This window comes from Rhodnius prolixus, unplaced genomic scaffold (genome assembly GCF_049639745.1).
Source record: "Rhodnius prolixus isolate KJV_2025 unplaced genomic scaffold, Rpr scaffold_11, whole genome shotgun sequence".
In the NCBI taxonomy this organism is placed as follows: Eukaryota; Metazoa; Arthropoda; class Insecta; order Hemiptera; family Reduviidae; genus Rhodnius; species Rhodnius prolixus.
The window spans coordinates 6594259-6608192 of NW_027411625.1; the positions used below are offsets into that span (position 1 = coordinate 6594259).

The following is a 13934-nucleotide window of genomic DNA, read 5'->3' on the forward strand; positions in this document are numbered from 1 at the left end:
CTGCTTTACTCAAATCTCACCGCAATAGCAGTTCAATTAGAACACCAAAACGTTAGCAGCCAGGGATTTATAACCATCTTGTCCTTAATTAAAAAAAAAAAAGTGGTATTAACACACACACAGACAAGACTGTCTTACGTATAACCATTTACATCCCCTTCCTTGAAAGCCCTTGCTTTCAATTTTTCTCACTGGCAAGCAATCTATTGAGATTATGTTAAAAATTCAATTTCGATTTTTTAACCGACACTATGTATTCGTTACGACGTTCTCTGACCCTTCCAAAATAGTTGTTTTTAGAAAAAAGAAATGCATAGATTTGTATTGCTTTAAAAGAACACATCTTATAAACACCAAGATGTGGCTTACTAAAATCATTTATAATAAAAAAAAATAACACTTTATAATAAAACAAAGCAAAAAAACATAAAAATCGAAAAAATTCATATGAACTGAGCAATAATAAGTTAAAAATAAATATGTATTTATTTTTATGAATAAAATCTAATTCACTATTTTTCTATTATAACAGAAAAATGAAATAATGTAACTAACATGATATTTCTACTTCAAAAAGACAAGGGGTATCTAGGAACTGGTCTGAGTATACTCGTGTTCTTTATTCTTAATTTTCTAGCTGTTTTCCATATTATGCATACGTGTTGCTTATAGAATTTATATTATTCACTAGTTTCTGCCAATATTTGAATGAATAAATTAATATTTGAATAAAATAATATAATCATAACTAATATACGAATAAATAACAATAACATGAATGCAATTAAAATCTTTTCTCCTGAACAACTTTAAGGGAAAAAAAAGTATAATGCCAATTTCATTCGACCTAAGACAGTCGCGAGCCGCATACAGGGCTCTTTTATCCAAATTGTGTGGCTCTTCAGCCTGCCCAAAATATATTGTATATTTTAATTTTATTGAAACGAATGAAAATTCCATTTTATTAAAGGTATTTTTTCAAAAATAATTTTAAATGTGATAGGTTCGAAATTGAATGGAATTATAGAATATCAAAATAAAGTACTTGATTTATATTGTAAGACTCCCGCCTTTTCATTCGTTTAGTTATTATTTATTTGTTTATTTACTTTGCAATATATGGAAATAAATATATAAAACATTTAAATGTTATTGAATATCATAAAATAATAATTTGTGAATACAAATGATCTACAGAGTTGTTTACACTATCATCCTTGCGGCTCTTGGTAAGATTCATTAAAATTATTTAAGGAGAAATGGCTCTCTACTTAAAATAGGTTGCCGACCCCTGGCCTAGGAGACTAGGACAGACAATATAATAATTTTTTACATTGTCAATAAGGCCTGAAGATTACGTAGTACTAGTCCTGTCTAGTACCAGTACTAGTCCTGTCTAGTACCAGTAATAGTCCTGTCTAGTACCAGTAATAGTCCTGTCTACTACCAGTAATAGTCCTGTCTACTACCAGTAATAGTCCTGTCTAGTACCAGTACTAGTCCTGTCTAGTACCAGTACTAGTCCTGTCTAGTACCAGTACTAGTCCTGTCTAGTACCAGTACTAGTCCTGTCTAGTACCAGTACTAGTCCTGTCTAGTACCAGTACTAGTCCTGTCTAGTACCAGTACTAGTCCTGTCTAGTACCAGTAATAGTCCTGTCTAGTACCAGTAATAGTCCTGTCTACTACCAGTAATAGTCCTGTCTAGTACCAGTACTAGTCCTGTCTAGTACCAGTACTAGTCCTGTCTAGTACCAGTACTAGTCCTGTCTAGTACCAGTACTAGTCCTGTCTAGTACCAGTACTAGTCCTGTCTAGTACCAGTACTAGTCCTGTCTAGTACCAGTACTAGTCCTGTCTAGTACCAGTAATAGTCCTGTCTAGTACCAGTACTAGTCCTGTCAATGTATCGATGGTTTTGCGGAATTTCATACATTTTAATTTTAATTTTTAAATAGGTAATTAACCCTCTGCCACATATGGCTGGGGTCGGAGCCGACCCAGGTCTTACATTTCTGTGAACTACGCACGTGATACCGTTTTGGCATCAAAATGTACTCAGGTATCCTTTCTCCCAATATCGATAAATACGTTCAGTAGGTAGGTTATGATTTTAGTCCTCTTTTAACTGAGTTCTAATATCATTTTGACAAAATTTTGTCTCTTGGGGTCGGATAAGACCCCCACCTTGTTTGTAAAGTGCGACATTTTTTTAAATACAAGTTTCCCAAGACAACTAAATTGTTTTTAGTCTATCAAAATGAGTAAAAAAAAAAATATTTTTATCACGGAGGATGAAATAATGGCGGAGTTTTTAAGACATAAGACTGAATCTGATGGTGAATCTGTAGAAGAAACATGTCCTGAGGAACATGATGGCCTTTTATCAAATGATGATAATCAGGACGATGTTTTCGATGCAGTTGGTGAGGACGTAAGTTATAGTGGTGACGAGGAAGATAAAGAGGAAAGAAATGTTATTTTAGGGAAGAATGTGGGAATTACATGATCTGACAAACCTCTAAAATCAAAATTCTTCAAAACTCCTAAAAGAAACATTGTTACACATCTCCCAGGGCAAAAGGGTGAAGCCAGAGAGCTTTTTGAAGGAGGGAAATTATTCTCGTTGTTTGTAGCAGACGAAATGATTAGCTCCTTAGTTTGTTGTACAAATAAAGAAATAGAAATGAGATGTGAAAAATAGAAGACTAAACAGTGGTATATAGGAACCACAAACTATATACACAAACTAACATTAATCATTATTAGCTGATATTTACTTTTAAAAAAAAGCAAAATGAGAAGCAGGCGAAATAAAAAAATGTACAGGGTCGGATCCCACCCCAACTTGTGAGATAGTGAACGATGATTTACCTTGTGGGCAGAGGGTTAATGATATTATTCGTGTAAATAGTAATTAAATTAGGTTTTATTGTTTAATAAAATAGGTATTTATTCCTATAAACGGAAAAAGGTGTTTTGTATTCCTATGTCCCTTTGTTGGCATTTGGCAACATTGAGAAAAAACATACTTTTTCCAAAAATAATTTTTTTTTAAACATTGTTCCTATGTATTTTTCACCATTATAAAACATCCTACCAAATATCATTAAAAAATATTGTATAAAATAGTTACGGTCCTTAATGGGGTAAAGATTAACAAGAAAAATTTAGTGAGTTAAAATTTTGGGGCTAAAGAAAATTGTTTATACCAGAATTTTGGTTACATTTATTATGGGAACTATGGGAGGTAAAAGTGGCTACAGTTAGAAGTGGCTAGCGCTCATAGTAAGAACACTTTAACAATCAAGTGGTTAATAGACCAAGATAGAAAGGAAACAGAGCAATCAGCATTATGACAGCTGCAAATCAATAACAATGAAAAAAAATCATCAGCCTGAGTGATGTACAACTGATAAATGTTATGATTCGAATCTGACAATTTGAACAGAAAGCTATGGTTCGGTGGTAATCACTGCCCCACATCACCTGATATTGTTACCTGATATCAAGAACAAAAATATAACTTTAAATATTGTCGCTGTTCCAAGCAAATTGAGCCATGGTTTTATGTAACCCACGTAGGGGTTTTATATTATGCCTCCAAGCAATCCAGCCCAAAAAAGCAGCTTTATATCACTAAAAATAAGTCAAAAGAGCCAATGACGTTTCAATCAATAATTAAACAGCTGATAAATTGAATTTAATTTTTTGCTCCCTCTGAAATTGCTAAATAATGGCCCCATTTATAGAATTATAATTAAATTAGTGAGTGACGCTTAAAATTCTTATCATTTAACTTTCAAGCGACTGAAACTAGTGCCTGAAAATTTTCAATCGCTATTTCGTGCGCTTCTATTGTACCATATATGCTTAAATATTCAGTTTTCATATTTACATTAATTATACCAACAAGATAATAAAGTATTATTGAATTTAATAAATTGTAAATTCAGTATTAATTAAATTTACAATTAAATTTTAGCCATGCCTTTCAAAAAATTATCTGATAGTTTTCTAAAATTAATTTAATTTTAGAAGGAGGATTTTTAGACAGATAATAATGACTATTGCGTGAAATTTAGTCATAATATCGAGATGTTGAAACAATAAGTAAGATGTGTTTTACTTAACTTACAAAATAGGAATTGGGTAAAAATTTAGTTTCATATCTATCTTATTTTTTTTTTTTTTTTTTGAAAGCGTCAACATCTGTGATTATTGGCGCTCGGTGCTCTTTTCAGTGCACTGGCCAGCCTCTGGACAGTGTTCTCTCGTCGCAGGCGACACTGTCCATCACCGGACGGTTTGCTGTAAGAAGCTCTCCTAAGAGTAAAATCTAAGGGGACCAGCAGATGGATGTTAACTTAATATTTTAAATTATAATTTTTCCTCATATTTACTACCTTATCCTCAAATCCTATCGGAAAGATCGATATTTCAGAGTCAACTGTGGAGCAACAGACTCTCGATATAGCTGGTGTTCCTCAGGGAAGTGTCCTAGGTCCTATTCTTTACTCCTTATATACAGCAGACATACCTCAACACCCAAATACCATCTTCTCTACCTTTGCTGAAGATACTGTAATCTTATCTCCTCATTCCGATCCTCTTATCGCAACACTCGAACTCTACAAACGCACATCAACCACTTACAGGACTGGCTTAACAAATGGCGAATCAAAATTAACGTTACGAAATCAAAATATATAGTATTTACTCTAAGACGAAAAATCCTATCTACCATCATCTTGAACCAAACTCCTGTACCAACTGTGGATAAAGTACGCTACCTTGGACTGTACCTAGGCAAACGGAATCTCCATACTAGACTGAAAAGACAAAACACTAACCAACGCTACAAAACTTCTCGTCAGACTACTTGACAAACGATCTAAACTCAACCTACAAAACAAAAGACTCTTATACCTGATGTTACTGCGACCTATTTGGTCATACGGCATCGAAGTATGGGGATCGACTAAACGTTCCAATTCTTTACGCATCCAGACTTTACAATCAAAAATACTACGAAAACTACTTAACGCTCCATTCTACATTTCTAACCTCACCATTCATAATGACCTCAAAAATCCCTTTCATTAACGGATTTTACTAAAACTCGTTTCTTAAAAGTTAATTCCTTTACAGCAGCTCATCCTAATCCTTTAATTGAACACTTATCTTCTTCCACATTACCAAGTAATCCTCCAAGGAGATTGAAGAGAAGATGGCCCCGCGATCTCTACTCTCCTCATAACAGTACAATAGTGCATCTGTTCATGTTAATGGAGTGTCGCCACTGGGTGCCTTCTCCTATCTTCATTCAAGACATTATATTACATCACATTTGCTTGTTGCAACAACCGTTGCAGTCGCTAATTTCAATCAAAGATTAAAAAAAAAAATTATAATTCGAAACTTTCACTAAACAACAAACGACTTATCTACACAATGATACTCAAAACCAAAGCTTCCAATATCTACAAAAATCCAATCTTTTCAGTCAATAACACTCCTTACTTTGTTTCTAAACTCTATTCTCTTGCACCGAGATTTCCTTGTTTCCCCAATGTTTTTGAAGCGGCAAGATTCCGTTACGTTAATATCCAAGCCACAATATCCTCACATCCCAAACCCTCTAGTATCCAAACTTACCTGCATTTGCCAGGAAATCCTCGCAAGACCGGTTGAAGCGCCGGTGGTGGCCACTTGATCTACTGAATGAAGTAAGGTGCCAGTGCACAATAGTGAAATGTTCTTCTTTGGGAGTTACCACCAATTAGGTGAATTCTTCTCTCATGTATTTATAACTGTGTATCACGTTGTATCAGCTTCACTTATTGCAGTTGTGAAAATTTAAAACGAAAAAAGTGCAACCATTAATTTAAAATTTCTATTAAATTTAACTTTTCCCTATTTAAGCACACAGCAGTAGTGCACAAAATAGTGAATTAAAATTTGTTTCAATCGCTAGCGATTAAACAAATTTGAACTTGCTTCGCTAAATTTAATACGTTAATGATCCAATTATTTAGCGATCAGCAATTGCTGAAATATAACTATTTCTCTCTTTACTTCTAGTTTGGAAATGAGTCTGAAAAGGTTGTATTCAATTGAGCTGTATTGTGTGATTGAGGAATCAATTTCTGTCTTCCAACCAAATACAATAAACATCTCTGGCGCCATTTTTTCCTTTTTTTAGTTCCCCGTCAGCGTTATTCATAATTTTGGACCGCTTTTTATTTGACAGAGTTGTCAGATGTTTGGTTAATTGGGCTCGCCCAGTTCATTCAGGGAGAATGTAGAACTGGCTTTTGCTTTGATTTTAAAGTGGTACGCCTGAATGAAATCCTGCTACCTATTCAACCTAAAGTTGGGCGGTAAAGCCCTTCCCCCTCCCTGAAAGGGTGTTTTGCCCATTTTTCCTTTAGAAGTATCATCCATATCTTCTCACCTGCTCCCGTCTGCGATTTATCCACTGCCTCCTTATACAGGTAGTTCATTTTAAGACGGCTCAAATGCATTTCATGCTTAAACGGTTGATCTGAGCAAAAAATGGTAGAGGAAAACTTTGTAGCCCGTCACTTCTAGTTTCAGAATATGTGACTAAATTTTAGATTCCTGCCCGCATACGCGGCTGACGCGCAACCAAAAGTGAGTGTTCGCTGTTGACCCCCATTTTCATACACACAGTTTTAAAGAGTATAAAAAGTTATGAAAGAAACCGGAAACCGCAATTCGATATCTTCAAAATTAAAGGTGGTAGGCCATTTCAAGATCTGGTATTTATTAATCATATTTCAATTTTTTAACTTGTTATCAAAGTGAAAGAAGAGCACGCGATAGGTCATTTTTATGTATTTTTTCATCGCCTTTCTACTAAAAATATTACCAAGGCAGTAAAGCTAGTATTTTTCTTAATATCGGGGAATAAGTCGTTTTCTCGTGTGTTTTTTCTAAGAAAAATCAAATGTTAAGAGCTTTAGATGTTCTCAAGCATACCCAAAATAGCTAAAAATTAATTTTACATCTGTTACCAACAAGAAGGTTTAATAATTATTTGGTAATTTTGGGAGAGTTGCGTTTAATTACCAAAATAAACTTGGAAACCTCCTGCCACATATTTAAGTGATCAATATCTTTCATGTAAAGGATCAATCTTATTCCTTAATTTATCAAATAATGCACTTTACTCAATTTGTGAAGCATGTACTCCTCTAAAGGTGCCTCCTCTGGCTCGCAAGCCAGGTTAGCCAGGAGGTTATCAACTGCTCTCTGTATCTGAGCTATAGCTGTCCAATTGTTTGACACACCGATCTGAAAGTCTAGCACCACTTAATGTTAATTAACCCACTAGGAAAGCGCTGAAACAGGGGTGTCTAAACTCAATTTATCCACAGGCCACTTGGTGCAACAGGCATGATTCACGCGGGCCACAACATATTCACAAAATTTTTCCTAGTTTTCTTATATCTAGATTCAGAGACTGAGAACAGACGATCTTCATTAAGGTAGATAGATGTTTGCCCAGTCAATCTTGATCTGTATGCCGTTTATATTTAATTTCATAGACGGAAATAGTTGCTCACACAAGGGCATACTCCCAAAAATAACACAACATTTTGTACAGCAAACATTTTTGGTTATTTCTCACCTAAATAAGAATATATTTTGGGAACTCCTACTTCGTCTATTAAAAACCCGGATCATTTTGGAATTCCAGTGAGAGTGGCAAAGACATAAACGCTTCTATAGGTCGCCGGAAGTAGTCACCGCGTTTATTCCAGCCCACTGGCCCCCCTGGAAAGGCCCTGTGGCCACGTGTATACTCAGTCTTCAGTAGTTAAAAGGGTTAACAAGGAATTGGTGTTATACGGTATTGCATGGATCTACCCTAAGCCCTATTTTCTTTACAGCAATTTTTTTATATTTTCATTTTATTTCCGTACATCGTAGAGCCACCAAGAAATTACCTCAGGAGCCGCCAGTTTGACACTCCTGCGCTAAACGATCCAAATGGACTCTACTAAATGGAAAGAATCTGCTACATAGCTTCCATCTGGACACTACAGTTCAACTAAACGCTCCAATCTTATCTAAATCCAATCTCTCCAATCGAAAATTCTATCTCCATTCCAACGATAACTGTCACACTTTTCACACTGACCTAAAAATCCTATTTTTCCCTTAACCTAGTCAAATCTCTTTACATAAGCCCACTCAATACGCAGACAATTCTTCCCCTAAATATCTCCTGAAGACTACAGCGTCGATTGTCTAACGATCATCTATTTTCATGTTAGATAATGGCTTAGTTCAATGATGTGACTTTACTCAACATGTGATGCATGTACTGTGCCTTCAAAGATGTCTCCTCTGCTCGCAAGCCAGGTTAGCATGGAGGTTATCAACTGCTCTCTGTATCTGAGGACATGTTTCACAAGTTGAGTAAAGTGCATCAATTGATAAATTAAGGAATAAGATTGATCCTTTACATTAAAGATATTGATCACTTAAATATGTGGTAGGAGGTTTCCAATTTTTTTGGTAATTAATCGCAACTCTCCCAAAATTACCAAATAGTTATTAAATCTTCTTGTTTGTAACAGATTTAAAATTAATTTTTAGCCATTTTATGTATGCTTGAGAACATCTAAAGCTCTCAACATTTGATTATTTCTTAGAAAATCACTCGGAAAACTACTTATTTCCCGATATTAAGAAAAATACTAGCTTTACTGCCTTGGCAATATTTTCAGTAGAAAGGGGATGAAAAAATACATAAAAATGACCTATCGCGTGCTCTTCTTTCTCTTTGATAACAAGTTAAAAAATTGAAATATGATTAATAAATACCAGATCTTGAAATGGCCTAGCACCTTTAATTTTGAAGATATCGAACAGCGGTTTCCGGTTTCTTTTATAACTTTTTATACTCTTTAAAACTGTGTATATGAAAATGGGGGTCAACTGCAAACTTTCACTTTTGGTCGCGCGTCAGCCGCGTATGCGGGCAGTAATCTAAAATCAAGTCACATATTCTGAAACTAGAGGTGACGGGCAACAAATTTTTCCTCTGCCACAAGCATGAAATGCATTTGAGCCGTCTTATCTTAATATATGTATACAGGCTAGCTAGATTCGAACCTGTTTTCTCAGCATGAGATTACTTGATTTTAATAGACAGTTGTAAATTTAAACAAAAACAAAAAGTTATAACCAATAGAAGTTTTCGCAGCAAGTTGTGTAAACGCTTCTAGAAATGTGCTTAAAAGAATATCAGTACCAAGACGTAACGTTAACGGAGCGTTAACTCAAACGTTTATGTAGCGTGTCATACAGCTAATTCCTTATGCAAAAACATGTTTACGCGAGTTCCAATCTTTGCAACAACTTGGCTTCGTAAATAATTACGCATGTGTGTGTGTGTATTTTGTGAGGCTTGCGCCACAGAGTGCCAGGTCTATTTGTTCTATCTGTATACATATAGCAAGACAAATACAGGCGTACCAATTCTCCTCTGTTACCACCCAAGACAAGTTGCACTGCTCAAGTTAGGAGAACTGGTGACTTGGTTTGCGTACTGAGATGCTGCTAGCTGATAATATTCTCATGCCCTTTACCTAAAATCACTATTATCCCTTCAATTAACTCTTCTAACAAACAAAAGTTATTTTTCTACAATCGCAAAATAAATAGAAGCGAAGGAGTTTTGTTAAAAGAAGTTTTACTGATATAAAATTTAAGATACATACACTACGGCTACGGCCTACCCAGATTAATACGTTACGCTACTGAATACGATTTCTGTACCTATGTACGAGGTGTGGCTATTAAATAACGAGACTGATGCTGCTACAGAAGAACTATGCATGTGCCAAATCCTAACGACCGACAGCTGTGCAGCATCTCACGTGTTTGTAGAGAAATCTGTCTGACCGGAACCGTCGTTTGTGTAAGAGGTGTTACTTTCGTTTTGCGCGAAAACATGATACTACACATGTAGTAGAGCAACGAATTGTCGTGAAATTTCACATCAAAACTTGGTAAAACCGCTACTGAAACTTATCTTTTATTAAAAGAAGTTTATGGCGATGAATGTTAATCACGTGCGCGAGTTTTTTGAGTGGTTCAAGCGTTTCCAAGATGGCCGAGAAGACACCGGAGATGATGACCGCCCTGGTCGCTTTTCCACGTCCAAAACGGATGAAAATATCGGATTATAATTAATCAACATTACTACCGGTGAGGTGCTTGCCCAATTCCGTGAAAGAGTAAGGGAAAAAACGACCCGATTTGTGGAAGAAGCTCACACTGCATTGTCTGTCAAGACGTTTCTAGCCAAGTACAAACAACCCAGTTTCAGGTTATTCGCTTTATTCGCCTTACCTGGCCCCCAGGTGACTTTTATCTGTTCCCCCAAAGTCAAATCTGCATTAAAAGGAACACGGATTTCAGTCCGTTGAAGCTTGTAAAAGAAAAAGCGGCACGCGTCATGCAGGAGCTCACAGAAAGAGCGTTGTAGGGATAGACGAGGGGTGTATATTGAAGATGATAATAACTAAATTTACAACTACGAATAGCACTCAATACTTATTGAGTACGCGCAGTAATGTGTTGGAAAAGGATAATAAGAGTCAATAATCGATAAAGGTAATTTGGGAAATCGATTTAGGAAGATGAGAGTTTGGTAAAGTATAGGAAATAGGGCCCCAGCTAGTTTGAAATATGAGTGCATTTTGTGAGATAGTCTGCTCTGCTGGTAACAGAGTAGGGAAGTTCATTTTTCTTTTGTTAGCTGGAATCTGTCTATGCAAGAATGGCATGGAAATTGCCAATAGATTTGGTGGCAGGCATTTTGTGGGATTTCTCCTTCTAAAAAGAGGGTTCGAGAAATAAATAAAATAAGAAATTGTTTTGGCATTTCAACTAGCAATAAGAGTTGACAAAAATAAACTTGGAAGACCTAGAAAATAAGCTAGAATGAGAGTGGAATTCAAGGTAAAACTCGGCAGTTGTCTCATAGCATCAGCTATCGAACCGTTTCACCACTAGTAAGGATCTTGCTATCTTTGTAGATCATAAAACTAAGCCCATGTTCAGTCTACAACTGCAGTATAAACAGTCTTTATAGCCAGCCTTGCACGTTTTAAGAAGCAAAATTGAAAAACAACTTGAGGTAAATAGAGAGAAGGTTATAAGCAAATTGCAGTCCAAATTCGATATTAACGAAAGTCACGAATAAAAAAAAAAAATTAAAAAATTATTATTATTATAAGGAAAGGGATTAGCTATGCGGTTAGCGTACTGGACTTCCACGCGGAGGTCCCGGGTTCGAATCCAGCTGCTGACCCTTAGATTTTCTCTTCCTAGGAGTTTCTTACAGCTCACTGCCCGGTGATGGACAGTGTAACGAGAGAACCCTGTCCAAAGGCCGGCAGTGCACTGAAAAAAGCTCAGGGCGCCAATAACCTTAAATGTTGATGCGCCTTAAATCATTAAAAAAAAATATATAAATAATTAAGTGCAGAAAGATCTAAAATAGAGACCTCCCGACTTCAAGATCTTAACACAAAAAATTTTCCTCAAACAATGAACTTTAGAATCATACCAAATTTTTACTAGCTCAATAACCTTAACAGTAAACCTATAATAACCACCCTCGCCGAAAACTTTACTAAAATGAATTACATTCTAGCAAAATGATTAAAAGTACAATGCATTAAAACTGTCCGGCAGGACAGTTGTATAAGGGTTGATCGTCAAAAAGTGCACGAAAAAGCGTAACGTTGAAAAACAACCAACTTTGACGATTTTTTTCTCTTTTTCTATAAAAGATAAAATTCCCAAATTTTCTTTAAATTATTGGGCAAACCCTCCTTTATAATTATTAAGTCTATGTGTATTTTTCTGTTATCTGTAGATCATTTCTACGAAGCTGTAATCATCTCCAACAGCATCACCCTAAATAAACACTCTACACACTACAAAATAAATTAGATCATCTTTATTTTTTGAACCTTTAAATTTATGAATAGTTAACTAAAATTAAATTTTAAAATGAAATGTTTTTCAACTTGAATAAAGACTCAACAACATGCGAGGACTCTTTAGTTAGCAATTTATAAACATTACAAATTGGAGTAAAGTGATTATAAACTTATTACGAATAAGCTGTGGTTAAGTTGACAATTATTATTTAATATAATAACATTATTTAAGGGTTATTATTTAATTACCGATCAGTTATAGTTTAATACGGGGCATGTGTTGGTCTAGTGGTCAAGAGCTTTGGCTTTGTGTGTAGGAGATCACTAGTTCGAATCCCGCGTATGACTAGTTTTTATTTGTTAGAAAAAAAATTGTTTATAGTAAAGTATGAGCCCCCGTCCACGATACCTAATTGGTAGTTGGACGTTAAGCTCCACCTGAAAAAAAATAGGCGATTACCTTACTTTATAGTTTAATACCGTGGCTGCAAGCAAATATTGTGGCATTAACAATAAGCAACGTTTTGCTTAAGTTCTACGCATGTCTACAATGAAACAGAACACCTTATAATAAAAGTACAAAGAATGACATAAAAGTTTATACATACACCAGCCTGAAGTGCGTGCAAATATGGAACTACAACTTACCTGTAACAGAACAAAATACAATTAGTTGCATTATATTGAATAGAGTGAGAATGTAATTAAAAGTTTTCTGATACAAACAAAATTATCTGCCAACATTACTGCCCGTGAGCTGTAAGAAGCTCCTAGGAAGAGAAGATCTAAGAGTCAGCAGCTGGATTCGAAACCAGGTCCTCCGCATGGGAATTCAATACCTAATAATCCCTTCCCTTATTATTATTATTTTTTATTTGAGGCGCGTCAACATCTAAGGTTATTGACGCCCGCAGCTTTTTTCAGTGCACTGCCGGCCTCCGGTGTTCTCTCGTTACAGACAACACTGTCCATCACCGGACAGTGAGCTGTAAGAAGCTCCTAGGAAGAGAAAATCTAAGGGGTCAGCAGCTGGATTCGAACCCGGGACCTCCGCGTGGGAGTCCAGCTCGCTAACCACTCAGCTAATCCCTTCCCTTATTATTATTATTATTATTTATATTATGTTTTCATGTAAAGCGACATTTCGGTTCTCTGATTTTTTTCTAAAAGCTTATGATAGGGTTCGCTAGTGGCATCTAAGCGAAATATCAAATTTGAATTTGTATTTTCTGTAAGAAAAAAAAAATCAACACGATTGCGATACTTCTCATACTACTGGTAAGAAAAACTGAAAATCCATTTATGAGTAGGCACACTGACTACAATTATTAAAATACTAATAAAAGTCTTTTCTTCATTTTACACAACCAAAACCTAAGGTAGGTTACCAGAAAATACAGTCAGGTAGAACGATGACAAAGCCACACCCCTCTGTTTACAAAGTAAATCCTACAAAATGGTTTTATTTCCATTTTGAATCCAAAACCCAATTCAGCGATAAATCTAACAATTTCTGTACAATCCGGGGTTATTTTTATAAATTTACATTTATATGAACTTAAAAGTTATTACAGATTTAATTAGGAATTATATGTAGTAATTATAAGCCAGTATTGGGATTGTCTGTTTCAGGATTTAAACAAAATGCATGCTATTTCAAGGATTACCGATATATGTGGTAATATTAAGCTATTAATTTATTTTCTAAATCCTATTGAATTTAGATTTTTGTTTGTACAACTGAAATTGACACTATTTGTGTCTCTAAAATTAAATTTATTATCGCGCTGTAGCTTATTTTCCATTGTGGAAGTACCGCGATCATCTTGCAGATATTCGAATCACTTTTTACTAAAAAATTCAAGTTTTGACGTCTCCTGAAAATGAAAAAGTGTTAATCTTCTTTTTTTTCAATTTTCTTTTAATCTTTGTGAGAAAATT

General features: G+C 35.2%; 1 protein-coding gene across 1 annotated transcript; it reads left to right on the forward strand.

Moving 5' to 3' along the window:
• The first annotated feature begins 2042 nt into the window (after positions 1-2042).
• Positions 2043-2795, forward strand: LOC141459395 (uncharacterized). Its single transcript, XM_074138438.1, has 2 exons — positions 2043-2494; positions 2525-2795. Exons 1-2 carry the CDS (start codon positions 2261-2263, stop codon positions 2702-2704), a joined length of 414 nt encoding a protein of 137 aa, XP_073994539.1. The 5' UTR covers positions 2043-2260; the 3' UTR covers positions 2705-2795.
• Positions 2796-13934: the final 11139 nt, after the last annotated feature.

What these genes read in the sequence shown, in the direction of transcription:
- LOC141459395 (XM_074138438.1), top strand. Translation starts at nt 2,261, where the DNA reads ATGAGTAAAAAAAAAAATATTTTTATCACGGAGGATGAAATAATGGCG. An exon ending in ATGTTATTTTAGGGAAGAAT is followed by an intron (nt 2,495 to 2,524) that starts GTGGGAATTACA and finishes GACAAACCTCTA; the next exon opens with AAATCAAAATTCTTCAAAAC.